We start from the raw sequence: 20,047 nt of genomic DNA, 5'->3' as shown, positions 1-20,047 counted from the left end.
GCATCCGCCAACGAAGGAGAGACTTAAGGATATGTTGAGGATGGTAACGAGTTGCCGAGGAATCGCGCCACGCATCCCGCGTCTGTTGCAATGATGCACTTCGCTCTTCTGCATTATCTATCTTCGATCGACAAATCGTTATCACGATAAGCAACGGTTTCATCGATGATTGACGATGCGCGAGATAATAGCTGCTTCGGCAAACATCGATTATCGTCATCATCCCAGTGAAACATCGAGATTTATGTTGTCTGTTGCCAGAAGTCGCGTTCGTCTGGAGTTCTAAGTAAATTCAATGTGTTGATGAAAATTAATTAATTAGCACAAGATCGCCGACGTTCGTTTTGCGTGCATCAGGCGAGGAAACGAACCCGATAAAATACGGCGGCTGCAACCCCTTCCATCCGCGGCGGCCGCCCCGCGAGGCTGCCTGCAGTCGACGTCGAAGCGGAGGCGCGCGAGCGTCGATGCCCGCGCCGATCAGTTCGCGCGGGACGCTCGACGAGCGAGGATCGTGTTCTCGGCTTGCCTTGCTCTCGAAGTCTCTCAGGTGCGTCGGTGGTTAACGGCGTGGGAGGGAGAGGAAGAGAGCTATAGTTTCCGCACGCAATTCCGCTGGGCCGACGTCGCCGTAGAAGAGGAGAGAAAAAACGGCGGCGATCATAGAAAAGCATTTCTCGCGAGACGACTCCGGGAGTATTGGAGTACAGATGGTGAGAGGTAAGAGAAGCAAGAGAGAAAGAGAAAGAGAAAGAGAGAGAGAGTGAGAATATGTGTGTGTGTGTGTGTGTGTGTGTATATATATATATACAATATATGTAATGTATTTATGTCCCTTCGAAATACGAGGGCACTTTTACGTGCAATCGATCGGCCTCCGGAGGAACTCCCTTAGTTACCCCTTACCCACCCTTAATAGAGCCAGCCCGACGTGACGATGACGATGGCCGGGTCGGTCGCGAGAGAGATCGTTTCTCTTATGTACGGGACGATGCGCGGGTTAACGTCCGTTAATCCTGGAATCGGGACTTAATCCGTCACGTTAATCGAATTCGAGCGAAATTAGCTGCTTAGTCGTCTGGTCGAATGTGGGGAAATGTAATCGAAAAGATGCGACATGATGTCCGGATAATTTTGTAATTTCGAGCGACGGTCGAAATTAACATCTGTTAAATCTTTTACCTAGAATACCTAGATAATTCGATGAATCGGATTTCATTTCGTGCGAGATGGGGATCATCGCTCGAGGAAATTAGATCAACACAATAATAATTTTCGTAACGAAATAAATTATATATGGCATTAATATATTTTATAAGTCAATTTCGGGAGAAATAAATTATTACACGTTGCCTTTTTTTACATTTTCACTGTTTCCGTTTTCGTATAATAAAACAAGATTTCGTATAATGAAACTGAGATTAATTTATTATCTTCATTAACTGTGAGCATAATTAGCTAAATCAATTAAAAATGAATCTTGAATAATATATATAAATAATATTATACATAGAAACTGAATAATAAAAATGATATAAAACAAGAATGCCCCAAAGAATTGTTGCTATGAAAGAAGCTTATCTTTATATACATACATACCGCAATTTTTTGTCGTTTAAATGTGAAGCTACTGATATCTCACATACCCCATTGCGGTCGAAAGGGATTGAAATGTTCCGTAACGAAGCGAGAAGAACCTAATCGTCGCTATCCCATTAACGATGAGAAATGATACTCCCAAGAGTGTATTTCGGTCGTATCTCAAATGAAATTCAAAGCCCACAGCTACGATCCCGGCGATCGATCTCGTTCAAATTTAAGTTTTACCTTAAATTTGATCACTCGCAGACTGGCTTATTAGTTTCGTTTGACGTAAGGCGGCCGTGGAGCTGGAGCAAAATTTGCTTCGACTGCTCCATTGAGCGTAATGAATAATTGATTTCGAGAGCTTAAGTCGGGAGTTCGGATGAATCGGAAATTTTCCTTCGCGACTCCGGGTATTCGCATTCGCTGTTTCCTGGAATATCCGACCGGTCGAAATGCGACAGGCGAGATAAAAATATTCTATTACAGGAAAAACCGCCGCGCGCTTACTCGATTATGTCGAATAATAAATGCCACCTTCGGTTTAAACCACGATTTTTCTGGAAAATATATTTTTATAAGTTCGTGAAATATTTACAAACGAACGGCAATATAATGCACGTGTCGCACGTCATTTAATATGTAATTCTCTATTCACTCAGGTTTTTTGGAATTCTCTTATGATTCATATGTCATCTATTTCTTATTTTCTATTTCTTTTTATATTTTTAATTCTTTTTATATTTTCATTCATCATGCATGGATAATTTTGTTGATTAATTTAAAAATGGAATGGATAGAAATCGCGTATATGATTATGCACCAAGACAACGTAATAGAATCGCAGTAGAAACGGTAACGACGCGTCCGGCACGAAAAAATGTCTGACCGCAACCGGTCTGTCTCTACTTGAATTACATATCCATGTCCGTTCTCTCTCCTTCCACTTGTTATATTATACGTCAGCGTAATATAGATACCATGATAAATATACCTGGCGATAAATATATTTTCTTATTATATAAGTATCTAAAGGAAGATTGAGTTCTGTTGGTTTAAGCATATCTATTATTCTTTCTTTACTTTGTCAATTAACTCCCCCCCGATAAATTATTTTCTCTCCTTAACACCAAAGTCCTGTCTCCCTTTTCCTCTAAGTAGGTTTAGGATTATCTTGGGGTTTGTCTCAGGATAATAATAAATTGATCTTTCCCCACCTCCCTCTCGCTCTCTCATTCTACTTTTCCTTCTACCCTATTCTCTTCCTAGATACAACACCTGTTCACCCATAAACGCAAATTACGCTTTCCGCGTGCCGGACGAGAGTGTCAGTGGCGAAATGAGCCTGTCGATCTTCCCGCGAGATCCGGCGTGAACGACGTTAAATTTACATTGGCGTCGCGAGGCCGAGAAATCAGCCGGCTGTCGCGTTGCACCAGGACCTAAGGTGCTTAAATTTAAGTTTCGCTCGAATTTCGACTGATACGACCGCTCACCGCGCCGAATTGAATCCGCGTTCGCCATGCAGCCGCATAACGCATCGTATATTTAAACCCCATTAAACAATTTCGGACAGATACGTTGCAACTGGACCTAAGAGGTCCCCCGACAATCGCGTTGTAATGTAATTGACTGCAATTTCGTTCGTCGTTTTGTTTCTGCTTTCCTTTATTGCCCGTCTCATTTGCAATTGGGGTACATATGCATCACAAATAAAAGTAAAAAGTACCTAGTATCAGAGATTAATAGCGGCAACATATCTCTCATCTAATGAATTAAAAAAATAAACTTTAAATTTTATTAATTTATTACGTGCAATCAATTTTTCTGGAAGAAATTATGTTATTTCATTATAATGTGTAATTTCTGTTATTAAGTAGCTATGAGAAGATCGAAATTATCGATTAACATTTCTAAAAAGATCTAGCGTCGTGATTGTTTTATCGATAATTTTCATCTTTCCATTTGACTCTATCAAACTCTGATCTTTGAAACTCATATAGTTAAGTTTGAAAAATAGTCTTTTGCCATTTCAGTCAATCGATTTTTCCGATATATTTAGAGAGCACATTTGTCACCATTCATTACGCTTCGCTTTTATTTTTCTTATATATATGTTCAAAAACATGTGCATCGCTGTCGATTAATTGCAATCGACACATTAAAAGACAAATTCGATTAAATGATATAAATCAAATATATGACTTGACAATTATTTGACTATTCATCGCATTAAGAGATTATTGGTGATCTCAAATAAAGTAATATTTTTTACAGATTAAATTTACCAATATATATTTTAGAACGTGATATATCTGACCACATATTCAGTAATAAAATATAATTGGATTGGCATATTTTTCGCGATTGAAGGATGTAGATTTTTTTCTCGTACTCTCGACGTGTGCCAATTCTGTCGCTATGTGGCAATGTGAATTCGTTGTGCAAGGCTCTCAGTGCATATTGGCAATCGCGGTTAAAACAATAGCGGAACGTTATTCATTTCAGTTGAGCCATCAGAAGAAATCGTGACCGAACGACTCCTACCAAAATTTCTCATGATCACATTATTACTGTTAAAGTATTTGCTTACTGTCTCTTTGAAATGTCGTATGCAATGTCAAAAACAGAAATAATTTATTGGTAATAAAATTTGTTTAATATTTTCTAACCAATTATATTTTTTTTACCTTCTAATAGCAATATAATAACAGAAATCATACATTTTACGACAAAATATTTTGCTGAAAGAAATTTGTGTAAATAATATTAATATCTCATGTTTAAAATTAATTGGCTTAACAATTATTAATTTTTGATATTACATTTCATACTTTTGTGGTAAGAATGTTTTCATATATCCTCAAATATTTTTATAAATATTAAAATATATTTTTTAAAAAATTTGCGCTGTATGCTTTTAAAATGTTTTTATCGATATTTTTTCCAATCTTTTATCTGTATTTGGTGCACAAAAATATTATGCCAGAATAACGCCAAAAATTTGCGTAGTTTAAAGTAGTTTAAATATGAAATTAAATATTGTAGAGTTTACTGGATATTTGTATGCTTTGTGTAAATAACATGCATTTTACGCCTAGAAATAATAATAAAAATCGAGGGAGAGAAATTTTGAGGCAGATAAAATTGTCATATTTACATACATTCGACGGGGAGTTTCCGCTTATTGAGATGTTGCAACGAAAGATCGTCGCACGTGACGTTTTAATTAAGCATTGCATTAATGAAGCAACGTAAGTGATGGCCTGCGATGTCAAGGTTTCGAGATTGAGTCAGATACGCCTAATTAAAGATATACTAGATAAACTAACATATCCGGAGCCTGGCTTGACGCACACACGATCATGCATTCTATTTTATTACAATTCTATTTTAATTATAAGTGCTCTTGTGAAATGACGAATTACCATCCCAACGAAGCGGAACTCTGAGATATAGAGATCTTTATGAGCTCTATAAGATATCATATTTATTGTAATATTTACACAATTATCGCTAATTTAAAATATATACATATAAAAGTGTCGTAGAGATAAATAATTAACCCTAGAGAACACATGAGAATTTTCTCATACGTGAAAGCCCAAGCGGGGTAATAAATTACCCCAAACTTGTACCGCGTGTATAATGTTTCTATTTGTTGTTAGAAAACTTTGTAATAGATAGTTTTGTTTGCTCTTTAATAGGGAAGATGATAGTATCATCAGTTTCTGGTAGTAAAAAAAAAACAGTAAAAAGTTTCGAAAAACAAATTGGTCGCCTCTCGGGCCCCTAAGTCAGGGACGTAATTTTAATGTCGCGTTGGGGTAACGTATTACCCCTCTTGTGTTCTCTAGGGTTAATATCACGGGAAAAAGTAATGAATAAAATAAGATATTATATTATTTATACATCTACCTACTCCAGGTTGTGTTTCGTCGTCACGTCTGACGATCTCTCGGGGCTTCCTTTTCTTCTCTTGATTCTCTGTTGGTTGTCCGTTGGTTAACCGCTGGTTTTGACCGCTGGTCCTTATTTACTACTTCTTGATGACAATCACGAATAATTCATTCGCGAAAACACAGTTAGCTACATACATGTATTATACTAATTAACAGAACACGATAATCTCGCGACAGTTTGCGTGACAGTTCCTCGCATTTTATTACGTTACGATAAAGCGAGAAAGATACGCTTCGCTCGACACCCATGATATCTCGCAAATCAGCGCATCTTGAATGCATCTTGAAAGGCGAAGGATCTTAATTTAATGTTTCTCATCCCCTATTCTCACCCCCTCGTGCCTCGGTATCGCGACTTCAAAAGAACAAGTGCGGTATATCGGCTTTAATAAGTAGTCGTTACTCCAGCACGTTTATGAATCGTGGGAGTCAATTAATCATGTAAGTTGATAATTGTAAATAATCGCGTTTTGAAGAATAATAGCGCGACCATAGTCGCTGCCTACCTGCTCGGCTCTCGCCGCGCGAATGATAGCAAAGTATCTGCGTGTACACAACAATCCGCCGCGCCGGTATTGTTGATATTAAACGTCACGAGGGTTGCGCGCGCGCAAAAAAAAAACAAACGCTGCGTACCAACGAATTTATCGCTGCTACGAAATATTCAACGTATATTGTAAAAATTAACGAGGCGCTGAATATTCTGTACTTCTCGCGCATTAAATTAATCACGATGAATAAACTATTATCGCATACACGAATATATATTCACAATGTTTATTTGAAACAAAATTTATTTCCTTGAATTTTGCGATTCTAATTAATCTCTCAAATATACCGTTGTACCGTGCGACGTTTATGACTTTATGAGAAACGCAAAACATAGCGTATGTATAATTTTTCATTATTAAATTATTCTTTAATAAAATTTATTTTTAATTTATTCAATGGCATATGGCGCGCTTATGTGGGTTTTGCATTTTCAATCTACAATTTATAATGTTAATTCGCATTTCTGATTCGCGCGTAACTCGACATTGCAGAGCACGGATGTCATATGTAAGAATTATTCATGACAATCCACGAGAATTTGATATATCTGTATATGACGAGTAACACGGAAATCGATATTAATTATAATATTTGTATGCATATGTCGCACGTACTGTTGTACGTGGAACGTAATAGATATTTCATGTCACAAGTGATAAACTTCACCTATATTGTACGTATTTCTCGGCTAACATTTTGAATTAACATCTTAAAATAAAAATCTAAACATAAATTCTAAAATTATGTAATACCCGAAGTAAAAGTACTTTTTACAATTAATCGTATGAGACAATTTCAGCAGAAATTTAATTTTTAATTCAATTATCGTGATAATAATTACGTGCAAATAAAAATTAAGTAATGGGAACCGTGTAAATTTTTTCGTTAACTCAAAATTCAGCAAAAAATTAGCTGAGAAAAAAGTATAACACGCGATTTATGGAAGAACCTGTACAATGATGACCTTTAACATTGCACCGCGATGCTGTGCCCTCCATGTAATCCGACCGCGTTTCCGCTATATCAATTAATGCATATGATTGCCACTCCTGGCTATCGGAAAGGTCAAAACTCTCCCTTTCTCTTTGTTCCCTCAAACTTCCATTACTAGATGTTAACAATTCTCGAATTAATACGTCATTTTAAAGGAAATTAAATATTGATGCTTGTTTTGAAATTTGCATGCTAAAGCAATAAATGATAAAAGCTTCTATAGAAAAATAATATTTGAAATAAATTAAAAGCTTGTAGTTTGTAGCGTTTCTCATAATTTTTATAAAAGATATTATAAAGCATATTTGTATATATAATATGGAAAATGACGTTTTTTAAGAATAAAGTTCAAAGCTGTGAGAAATTAGATTTGTGTAAAAATTAGATTTGCAAAATAAATACATATCCTATATACTTATGATATTAACATAATGCATCTAATGCATAATGCATTAGATTTGCAAAATAAATACATATCCTACTTGTGATATTAACATAATGCATAATGATTTATATCTTCCACGCTCTTCATAGACAAATTATTTCTAGGTAAAGATTAATATATTCGCTCATATTTCCCTCAAATTCCTAGTCGGCATCTCGTCAAGGTTGACAAACTGATTTAAATGGGGGAATGCTCAAGGGCTGAAAGGAATGATCAGAGACGAGAACAGCTTCCTCTCGAGGAATTCTTGTCGTAAATGGCTCGATATTACGCGCGACGGTCAATCGATCTTCATTAAATAGAGAGAGAGAGAGAGAGGGGCTGCAATTTGCATAGAAAAATCGAGCGCGTGCGGGCGCGTCCCATAAAAGATGAAAGAAGACGGTATGTCAGTGTCGGCCGACGGATGCACGCTGCATGCCGGACGGAGAAAATCGATCTATCACGATCGAGACATCGCTCCCGACATTCGAGCAGGACAATCAACAATTTATAGACTGACCGCTCGTTCGCTGGACATGGTTATTTCCCCCAGAAGTCCCGAAAACCCGTCGTTTCTACGAGATTTTGGGATTGTAAAATATCAATGTGGCCCGACCGGCGTTGTCCATTTGCTGTGCCAAATTTAAGACAGTGCCTATCTGTCTAATAGCACGCTCGATATCGACCTGCCGCGAGACCGGCGAACTAATTTTAGACTATTACATCAAGTTTTATAGAACGTTATTATAAAGTAAAAAAGTTCGCCAAGAGTAATTGCGATGTCGTATATTTAGATGGTAGCATTTCTCTATACAGCCGAAGAATTCGAGAACTTATATCCAAGCCGTCTTAACTCTTTTGATTATGAATCACGAAAAGAAGCTCAGAGATTATGCGATCTGAGTGATTTCCGCTCTTTTTTTTTTATATAAATTTAGAATAGTTGGTGAATAAATCAGACTCTTCAATTTTTGTGCAACTCTTGTTAAAAAACGTCTGCCCCGCAGTTCTCGATGCTGTAATTCTTAACGCGTGATTACATAAGAGGTCATAATCACGTCGGTAGGGACGGTAGGTATTTGGAATAAAGCCTGGTTGTCACTCCGATCGAGTCGTTTTTCGTCAGACGAACAAGCGATCTCGTTCAGAATTTAGAGCCCTCGGATGCGAAACGTATCGCGGACACACGCCTCGTTGTCTGCTGGATAAATGGGGGGGTATATCTCGCGCACGATAGTCTTTCTCAGAGACGCGTGACGTCGCCGATGAGGTACAGCGCGGTATTATACCAATCCCGGAGGAGGAGAACGGCTTCATTGTCCGAGTCCGAATTGCGACGACGTTGTCTCCGACGAGCGAATTACAGAGCGAGTTTCGCGCGTCGTTAAGCCTTAAGTACTGACACGTCATCCGCGGCTGGAAATATGTAACGTTACCTCTGGGTTAACAGATGCGCGCATTGTCATAATTGGAGCACGGAGATAAATTTTGCAGTTACGTTTAAACGTCGGGCATTAACGAACGTTTCCCGGTGAAACGTTGGGGAAAATTTTTGAAAAATATTACAAAGTTATTTACTAAATAATTAAATATCATTTATTTAATGGAAATGAATTCTTTTCGACTTGTGCTCGTCTCTCACTTCATATTTTCTCGTTACGTTTCTCTTTGTAATGCGCCTTTAAGTTTGCGCCTAATTATAGACTTTCGATTTTGTGGTGCTCGCAATTAAAAGACAAAGACGATATCGTTGCGGATTCGTTTCGCATTCGAGAATAACGGTCGTGTTGTTTTCTTTGCCGACGAGCAGTCTCGTTTCGCATGAGAAATTTCGCGGAAGATGAAGAGCATCGTCCTCGTTCACGTTAAAGCGATTTGTACGAGTGTAAGAGAAGTCGCCTTGTTTAAAGGAAAGAAATGAGAACGGATGTAACGACGCCGTGACGGAGACTCTCGATATGCGGAAAAACCTGCGACATATCTTTTCTCAAGAATGCTTAATGTGAAGACTAATGCCTCTTCATTTTTTTCACAGGATCGTTACCTGATATCGCAGTGACGATGGCATCGGGCAGGGAAATCCACGGTGCTTTCAGGTGAGCTGAACTTTATATAATTCGAATAATTCCAAAGTTCAATATTCTCAAAGTATTCAATTTTTATCGCAATATTTTTTATATTTTATTATAGAGATTTATATAATTTTCCTAAATGTATACAATTTTATCGTTTATTTGCGAAAAGCGATTATTTTGTTTACCTGCTATATTTTTATTCCGAATATATAGTGAAATAATAATTTTAATCGCCTTACCTTTTATTCTATGTTTACGCGTTGATGATTCATATTGTTTTTTCATGTTTTCACTTTTCTCGCTTTACGCAAAGTCTCGCCCGACTGCGCTCGAAAAAAGGGCGCACACACACATACATATAGGTACACTCACATATACATTGACGATTTCGCCGCAGGAAGCCGGTTATTTCAAGGATTTTCGTGGGTGTATATGTTTTCCGCGCGACCTTTAGAAATTCATTATTATACGCGAGATGCAGGAACGAGGAATTAGTTAGCCGTCTGTTATATTAATCTACACCTGTTATATTAATTTACATCTCTCACGAACTATGGTATAACTTCTTAATGAGAGCTTCTATAACGAGTTTTTTTGGCAGTCGAATTTTCTTTAATCAATCTATGACAATACTCATTTTTTTTATATATTTAAATAATAGATATAATATAGCAAAAATTACTTTATTTTGTCATGCTGTGAGAGTTTCCTAAAAAAAAAAAAGAACAAAAAAACTTCCGAGCGAAAAAAATTAATTGCTTTTAATTTAAATCATCTTGAAGAGATTTAATATCGAAGTACGCATCAAAGAATGAATTCTTCTTTTATTTAATTTCGAAAAGACTTAATTTTAATGATTTGATCCGAGGCGTACTTAGGTTGTTTTTCCGAGCGCGCGAACGCTGAAGAAAAAAGATGAGAAAAAGTCATCTAATTGTTTCGAGAATTTTTGTGGATGCAATTGTATAATTATAATGTAAATCGAGACTTTCGCCGATAACACCTGCATTGTATATCAGAATATTGACTTTGTGTTGAAACTGATTGAATTTACTAATTAAACGGAGAAATGTTTCTGCAACGATAAATTACACTCTCACGTTTTCCGTGACATTTGCAAATTCTCGGCATGGGCGTCAACAAATAGGACGATAGGGCAGTTTGACGGTACATCAATACGATCTGCCTCGCCACACAAATATAAACGCTAAAATTTTATAGGACATCATTACTTTTATATTTAGCCGGTATCGAATTAATATTTCATAAGATACATGCCGTAGGTCGATACCTATAACATCGGTATTACTTCAGAATATCGACATTGTAAAATTAATTAAGGAAGAGGCATTTCCGTAAATAAGTTAACGAAAATCAATGCGATTTATTTGACGAATCTTGAACGAGAAAAGCTCGGTCGATTAATTTCAGATTCATCAATTTCTGATGGTTGCTCAATTTCAAATAATTTGATACATGTATATACTCATGTACACTGTTGGAAAATTTGTGTTAAATATAACATAAATCTCATGTCCCAAACGGTCCACTCAAATTTTTGTGTTAATTTAACATAATATGGATGTGTTAAATGGTAACACCGATACTATGTTAAAATATTTCAACAGAAAAGAAATGTAAGGTTAATTATGTGTACAATTAACATAACTTTTATGTTGAAGTTAAGATTGTAAGATAAAATCAACATTCTTTTTCTGTAAATTTTTATTCCCACTTCTGTTATAGAGTAAAATCAACACTCTTTTTTTTGTAAATTTTAACACATTTAATAAATACATTCAAATTGTGTTACTTTATTCTTTAAATTATTTTAATAATTTTACATTTTAAGTTTGTTTAGTTCAATTAACATAGCAGGCATATGTTAAATCTACACATGTATGTGTTGATTATTATTTTACACAAAAATTTTAACAAGGACCTTTTTTAACAAACCTACAAAAATTTTCCAACAGTGTAAGGAATCTTTAGGGAAGAAAGTATCTCGATATAGACACCACTCGAGATTTCGTAAACATCTTCATGAACAAATAACACATTTCGGTTCCGTGACGCGTTTCGCGCTAATCAGCCTATTTTCGTCGTGCAATTACCGTCAAATATAATTGTTCGATTCTCTCGTCTGTGTCTGCGATTCGGGTATGATATTTCCACGAATAAAATTCGACATTAGAACAGGTCATGAGATTCGTGATCAGAATAGCGGGCACGGATTTAGAGTACAAGTATCGATCGCGTCTTCTCGCGGAGCGACACGATAAGAGCGACGGCTCGAGAGTCGCGTATAATTTCGAGCTATTTCGCGATAGCGCACGGGCCGACCGGCAGTGAATGGAAGGAAAAAATTGCCCGATAACCAGCGAGTGGCGGAGAAAACTGTGCGCGATCTTATTCTTAGCGGCGTTGCTTTATTTTTATTGCGCTTATGGCGCGGCATCGATCGTTCTTGCGCGCATACCGCGAGTTGACGTCGTTCGATCTGATAGCGCGCTCATAAGTAATGTAACGAGAAAGTAGTATTGCCGCGTCATAGGCAGACGCTGAATGAAGAAACGCGGCGGAAGTATCGGGTTTATCTTTAGTTGCGAGACAAAGTTACATGATTCCCCTACATGTGCTGCCCTGAACCCTTTGCAATCTATTGAAGAGAGAGCAGATCGAACATTCTATACCAAATGATACCACCATTAAAAGAGGAGCAATAGAAATAATTACGTTACATAAAACGTAAACTTACATTTGTAATTTTATAAATGCAATGGTTATATAACTTAGAAAAATACTTCATTCATTAAAATTAATTGATACTAAATATATAAAAAATAATAATTGGTACTAAAATAATTTCGAATTAATTAATCATGATATTGGAATCGTAATATTTAATTTTTAAAGATATAACGAATTTTTATTGATACTTTTATATTAGATAGATGAGAGATACGTCGTGTAAAAGAATAACCGTACAATCTCTATACGATAGCTATGTATATTCACAAGGACAATGAGATTATCGTAATAAATTTAAGCAGCCCATGGCGTTCAATCTTCCAAACATTTAACACAAAACCGCCACATGTAATCGCGCCGGCATGTACTTCCGGTCGTAAACGAAATACTCCCCAGTGGCCGCGGGATGCGGAAATATTTTCGGCGTACGTAATAGCGCTTTTAACTCCCTCGTGAATCCGGCAAAATCGATATACTTCGGTGGCTCTCGCGAAGTTCGGCCGAACCGGAGATTGGAAAGTTCCGCACTAAATTTCGCCCCGAAATGCGGTCGGTTTCGTTTCCCGGTTAGACACCGCCGTCGTCCATTCATGCTCAGACGATCCTCGCTAAAGCCGTTGAGTCCCTGACGTCACGTTTAAGATGCCGTTAGGGGATTATGGGCCGAGAGAGAAGTTCTGTGAGGGCACTCTCGGAGACACATGGGGACGCATTCATCGGACAGTTAAACAATACGAACCTATTATCGAATCCATCGCACAAAAAAAGTTAATTGGATCGCATTCCCGATTCCCGTGATCATTGGAATCGCATTTGCACGTTTACTCGAGCGCAATCGAGCGCCGTTCACGCGTCCTTCTCATACGGCGTAATCCCTCGAATAATATCTGAGCCGTTCGTCTCGAGAGAGAGGAATGCGAGACAAATCTTTAAACTCAATCGTTCGCGCGTTTAATGTTAAACGTGACTATTTTCGATTCTGTGATCTAGATTTATCAGGCAAGTCGCGTTTAAGATCGAAGTTTCAAGGGAAAAGTATAGTTGATGGGATATGTTGCAGTTCCACATTCAATAGAGACTCAGCGAGAACTCTAAAATTCATATTTTGACGATTGAATGATGCCTATATCTTGTACGATTGCACATATATTTTGCGATTTCCGAAAAATCAATACTTTTCCGCGGCACACGCGGCTGTGCCGGTACACCAATGACGTAACGCTTGACGCAAGCGACAATCGTTGGCGGCCGCGATGCCGCAGAGCCTCTCTAGGCGAACGTCGATAGTGCACCGGACGTCATGAATGCTTTTGCCTTCCTTAGATCGGCGTATTCTGAACGAGTACGTCATGTCTGACGCAGCAATATTGGGACAGTAATTACAGGTATCATCGTTTTTTTATATTTAAAAAAAAAAAAAAAAAAAATCAGAAGTATTACTTTCTCATATACTAAAATAATGATTTATAAAAAAATACAGAAAATGCAATAACGATACGATATATATTAATGTAAAGTATTTACATTGTAATTATCAGTTTTTTTTTTACATCAGAGAGCTATATCAGGGAGGATAAAAAATTCATGTTATAAAAATGACGAAATGACTAATTTTAGCTGCAAGGCAAAGGAAATTGCAGAAAAAACAGCAACGATATAAAAATATAGTGAAAGATATAAAAATGTCAAACATTGAATGGATTTTTTTTGGGGGGACAAAGAAGACCATTCCGTTCCATCAATCGAAGCTAACGTTGCATCAGGAAATACAATACGTTTTCATGGATGCAGCTTTACGTACGGTGACCCACGAGGGTCGCGCTACAGTCGGATTGCGAAATTCGCGAAATCTCGCGCCGCCGCCGCCGCCGCCACGGCCATCGCCGATTAATCTCCGCTTCGATCGTCGCCCTCTGCCCTTTCGACGTTCCTTCGACCCCGTTCCGCTGGCGCGGCAACGTGCCATGAAAATGGTTTGTGATTACCGCGGCGCGGGTGGCAGGCATTCGCGCTGACGAGGCGAATATATATCTCGTCTTCCCGTCCGCGTTATCCTCAACCCGCGCGAAATTGATTTCGCCATTCGTCCCGGGTGAATAGCCGTCGTAGCGAGAAAAGTAGGTAACCATCGGAACTCGGAACGCAAAGATCACAATGCTCATGTTTCTCTTTTCGTGATCTCTTGAGAGAATACAATTGAATTTGTATCCCGATTGGACAAATATCTCCGGGTCAAAGTAAATTGATTTCAGTATATACTCAAGAGATATTGTGATATTTTCTTAGTCTCATATATATGTATTCTATTATTAGATTTACTATCGTCGTATTAAATTTTAAATTTAATAACGCAATGATTTGATGTTTTAAGTTTTCAATACCGAAATAGTCGGTACAAGTTTGCTCCGATAAACGGAACTTTAATTAACGCTCAAACTAGAATAATGTTCCGGCTCGTTCATTTCTATTTCAGCGATCGCACAATTGCGATTAAACTTTTAACTCTATTTCGGGCAAAAAGTGTTTCCCTATTTCTTAATACATTCTCGTTACACGAATTGAACACCTCGATTCTCTCAAAAGTTAACTCGATCCCTACCTACCGGATCTTCGCCCCATCGATAATCCCGTCGCTAATAAGCATCGGCGAAATGAGCAAAGTTTCCAAGTATATAATCAACCGCAAGGGTTCAGCCGCGCGTCCCAACGCGAAGTCGATGCGAGTTTCGCAGGCACTGTATTTTCTATTTGCGCTTCACGATGTGCGCTGCGATAACGCATCCGTCTTTTTCCGCCGGTGATATCAGCGGTCCGGCAAAGGAAGCTCGTAAATCCCGAGCGTAAACAACGCCCTAAAACGCGAGACGTGTTGGAGAGGGATAATTCTAGATTCGATTGTACCGCGGCCCAGCTATATGTGTAACGTTGAAGCGATGAAGTGTGTGCGTGTGTGTGTGTGTATGTGTGTGAGTATGTATGTGTGTGTGTGGGTGGGTGCAACAAGATACCGGGGCCTGTAAACGAGACTCGGGACACATACTCGGCTCTCGGATCGATACTCGCGGCAGTTTTCGCGAGTACGAACCTCGCGAAGGATGCGACGAGAGGCAGAAGAAGTCATCCCCCCCGTCGCGTTGATCTCGCAGTGCCAAAGGTCCCCCGTACTTTCTCCACATTCATCGAAAATTGCCGAGTGACGTAGAAAATTTAGAGGAAATACGCGCGAATAATTTCTACGATTTGTTCACACGCGACTGCCTTCGAAATCGTTCCGGCTCGATGAGACAAAGACTTGCAAAGCACGAAATCTCGCAATCAGTATATAGTCCAACGTACATTATGTAAAATAATTCTCAGAAATCACCTTGCGTTTTTCGAAAAGCGATACGAAGGTTTCCGATTGCCGCGAATATAATGATACCACGCGCGATAATGATCAGTATTATTATCATCGAGTACGTCGTGTATCAAGTACCTATATACACGGCGCGCATCGGATTTTCCTTTGACGTCGATAGCAGATAGAATATGGATTTCCGTGCGCGGGCGGCATTTGCGCCTGTAAAACGAGCCCTCGGGACACGTCAGCCCCCGCGAAAAAATAGAATATAAATAAACACGAAAATAAATTGGACGCGGAAAACGATCAACGTCATCCTATAATACGTTGAAAACGGGAGGAAAAAGGCGGATGCAGGCATAGATGGAAATAATTGGCGATGATTGTTATTCTAGCTTCTAGACACACTATATCGACGACGCGGACGCGACAAATCGCGATGTCACCGACGTAAAAAAAACACATGACTCAAATGACTCAATTGCTCCGTCATCTTGTTTTTCCACGACTAGTCAGCACCTTCTTAATTTCGTTAGACATGACTATTCTCTTTTCGCAGTTTATTTATTCATTTCCGCTCCATTAAGAGAGTCCATGTTATATTACATTGCGCTCCTACCCGCAGCCTCATCGTGGACGACGTGGACTCGCACTCGATCCTCAGCGACGGCTCCGACCTGGACGGGCTGTCGCGCGAGAGCAGCTCGCAGAACTCGGCGTCGCAGACGCCGCTGGACAGCCCAGGCGGGCCGCGGGAGAGGATCAAGCAGATTCAAGTGGAAGCCGAGACCAGGCGAGGCGAGTTCGCCAGGCTGCTGGAAGAGCACGCGCAGGTAGTGCGCAAGCTGAAGATGATGGAGGCGGAGGAGCAGCTATCGGCGACGACGACGACGACGACGACGGCGACCGGGAACGCGACGGTGATTGGCGGCGCGCACGCGTGATTTTACGACTTTATCACCGACGCCGGGACGAGGGTGACACCGAGGGTCGGGACCGACGGGACCACCGCGTCGACGACCGCCGTACGACCGACCACCACCGCCTCACCGCGTTTCCCCCTCGTCCACCTCGACCGCGAAACCCCATCCGGACGGGCCATCGTCGTCCGTCGCGATTCGCAAACGAGACGCGGATAACGCGCGGACATCGCTGGACGTTCGGACTGTTAACTCTTGGATGCGCCCCAAAATATACTCAGATACACAAGGAATAAACGTTTGTGGGGAAGTAATAGGTGCATCCGAGCGTTAATTGCAGGGGAAAGAAGATATGGACTCGAGAGGACTTCTCTTGCTATCTTTCTTCTTCTTTTCTCTTTTTTGTATTACGTAGTCTCCGCGCTTTTTCATTTCCGCTTCGAATTAACTCGATTAAGCCGCTTTAGTTTAATTGAAATAAAGACTGAAACCAAATTGGAGATAATCTTGAATGATGTACGAGGAATTTTTGAAAGTTTGAATTTCATATTGTTTGGCAATTGAAAAAAAAAAAAAGATCATTAATCTTACATGTTTATGGAAATTCAAATAAATTAAAAATCTAATATATAAAGCTTATTTTACAAGATTTTTACATGTATAATAAACGCGCATTTATTATTGCGATATGTATTGTTATATTATAAGTATGTAACTTCTCGTAATTTTATTTGCGATCGAACGAAGTATATATCTGTACCGTTTGAAAAATTCGAGACGCGCCATATCGAGCGCATTAATACCACCAACGTAATACGTAACACATGTAAATTCCAAGCGAAGCCTTTTCGTACCGACTGTACGTCATCCAATTTCGCGAGATCGAATTAAAGCAAGCCCGATTGGCAGAATCGACATTCGCGAAGGTTAACCGTAATCAGTCTCCCGCGACAGGGATCGTCCTTATTTTAACCCTTGTTTGCAACAAAGTCTGAATAAAAAAAAAACCTACTAGACACGACAATAATGAGGAACACTTTTATGGGGAACGTGCGCGAAAGCCGCGGTTGCGTATTGTTCACAACGCGTGGAACAGGGAAACTCCCGCCCGTTCGAACTAGCTCAGCAGCAACGGCTGGCCTAAGCGTAGTACAAATTTTGCAGTGAAGTCTTAATAAAAGAAATAAAAAATGAAAAAAGAGATTGCGAGTGGGCCGAGAGAAAGAGAGAGAGAGAGTTTCTGACGTAATCACGGGATCCGACAACGGCGGCGAGAGACAATCGCGCCGTCGTTTCGCGGAGGAAACGCAGGTGCTGGAGTGGATATGGTGTCGTACACGAACACACGTAGCCTATACTCTCGAGACACAACGGGGTGTACAAGCTTCTACGTTTTATATAGTGTTGTAGAGTTGAGTGTTCCATATAAGTGTAAGCTAGTTTTGTAATATCGTAAATATACGTGTACGATAAAAGGCGCGATCTGCCGGGTCTGACGGAGGACGCGGCTCTTTTGTAAATAGGTTTCTTTCCATTACACATGCATAACGAGGCCCGATCGCACCGATCGATTGTCATCAATTAATCCTGATTAGCGACTTTCTGTATCTCTTTCTGTGTCGTAGTAGTCCCGGCCACGGTTACGTGAGCGGAATTACGAAACTAATGTTGTAACTTAAATGTGTAAAAGTCACGATATCTTCATTCTTGAATGATATTCAGTTAACAAAATTTTTCGTTTCAATGGCAATAGTTAATGTTGCTGACAGAAATATTAACAACATCGACGTTGAACTAATAAAAAAATTATTTGTAAAAAATATGTATGAATTTAACACTGACGCGCCAATTTTTATTTTATAATTAAATTAAAATAATTAAAAAATAATTATAATTAAATTGCAATTAAACCTATAAGAAGAAAGGGACATAAAACGTTAGCTCGAGATTAACTAATGACGATTATTTATCGGCGCGATCGGGTTTCGATAGTTCACGAAGCTCGAGAGGAATCGCTGGAACCAAAGGAAAAGACGCTACTTAATTTCGTCATTTTACTCTTAACATTAGGGAGTTAGTATAAAATATGAGCTGATAAATCTCGACGACACTTTACTAATTTTCTACATGTGCTGCGCCAGACCCGCCTCCAGATGACATAGGTATTATTAGGCATTTATAGACTTATATACATACTTAAAGAGACACATAAGTAGACCTGTGTTAAATAATATAGCTCTAGTGTAAAGATGTGTCTATTATTGCACATTGTGCCAGCCCACGCCAGTCAAGCAATCAGGACATCTTTTCCTCGTTTAATTCGTCAGACGTCATAAGATAAATCGTCAATTCGAACTGAATTGCCAATCGTTCTCTCGTATACCAAGTTAGATGACGATTACTCACATTGCGTTTTTTCAAGTACGATTATATATTAGAAAGATAAGCAAATAAATCTTCATGAAACTTCAAATTTTCGTGATGTTGTTTGAAAAGATAGAAAAACATGCTATTTATAGGAATTAGATAATATATGTGAATAATTTATTTCTTTAGTAACTCTAGATTCTTGAAAACAGACGCGACAAAAGAGCTTCAAAAAAGATATCTTGATCGCTGTATCCTCGGCTGGCGCATTGTGGAAATGAAGAAGACAGTCCTAAAGAATACGTAAGGAATAGACAGGAATGATTTTAGCTGCTCAGAAACGTAAGATGCTTTAAAGGAAATTTCGCGACTGAAAGTGATACTGCGAGGCAATAATTTCTCCAACATACTCGGGAAGACTGCGGAATAGCGCGAGGAACGAATGCGAAACGAAAAATCTGCATTATTTTTGCTGCGAGATTCCTACAGACGTTACTATTATGTTTAAGAAAAACTACAGATACGTAATAAACCTACAATTATCACCATATACGTAGTTTTTACTTATACTATTATTCGTACGACTGCATGTTATAGAGACGGCTGTATATGATATATACGTACATTTATCAAGTTTGTAACGAAACGCTGAGAAAAGACGCTATTCTGATTTACGCGCGAGTAAATATTGCGAGCGAGAAAAACGTGGCTCGGTGTAGCGAGTATATATTTTATCGGTTTTGCTTTCTACCGCTGCAATGAAAGACGGCCGCTTTTTGAGATCCAAGAAAAAAAAATGCGATGTAATATTATATCACGCCGAGTTAATGTTAACGTAATCGAGATTTATATGTAAATTTTTGATGTAATATCGTAACGTGTGAGATACGACGACACGCTGTTGAGTTTTATTAAGAGAAACCGCTGCTTGACTAATTATTTATATAGCCTCATGTATGCGAAATAATAATGTATGTAAAATGATGGTTGCTACTGGAAAAAATATACATATATTTTATTGAGTTGACAATGAACGTATAGTTGCAGTTTTTTCACAGTACCAATCTTTTCCTTCT

At 38.8% G+C, this 20,047-nt stretch overlaps 1 protein-coding gene across 1 annotated transcript; it reads left to right on the top strand.

The window, feature by feature from the left end:
- Positions 1 to 429: 429 nt before the first annotated feature.
- Positions 430 to 19,995, top strand: LOC112460770. The gene is made up of 3 exons (XM_025025606.1): positions 430 to 720; positions 9,554 to 9,614; positions 16,310 to 19,995. The coding sequence occupies exons 1-3, from the start codon at positions 711 to 713 to the stop codon at positions 16,626 to 16,628; spliced, it is 390 nt and encodes a 129-aa protein (XP_024881374.1). The 5' UTR covers positions 430 to 710; the 3' UTR covers positions 16,629 to 19,995.
- Positions 19,996 to 20,047: the final 52 nt, after the last annotated feature.

This window comes from Temnothorax curvispinosus, unplaced genomic scaffold, assembly GCF_003070985.1.
Source record: "Temnothorax curvispinosus isolate PA1 unplaced genomic scaffold, ASM307098v1 QBEX01010810.1, whole genome shotgun sequence".
Classification (NCBI taxonomy): domain Eukaryota; kingdom Metazoa; phylum Arthropoda; class Insecta; order Hymenoptera; family Formicidae; genus Temnothorax; species Temnothorax curvispinosus.
Note: the sequence above shows the minus strand (reverse complement) of the source record. Positions and strands in the feature narration are given on the sequence as shown.

Excerpts from the sequence above, each read along its gene's own strand:
- LOC112460770 (XM_025025606.1), top strand. Across the intron at positions 9,615-16,309 it reads GAAATCCACGGTGCTTTCAG|CCTCATCGTGGACGACGTGG; the intron begins GTGAGCTGAACT and ends TCCTACCCGCAG.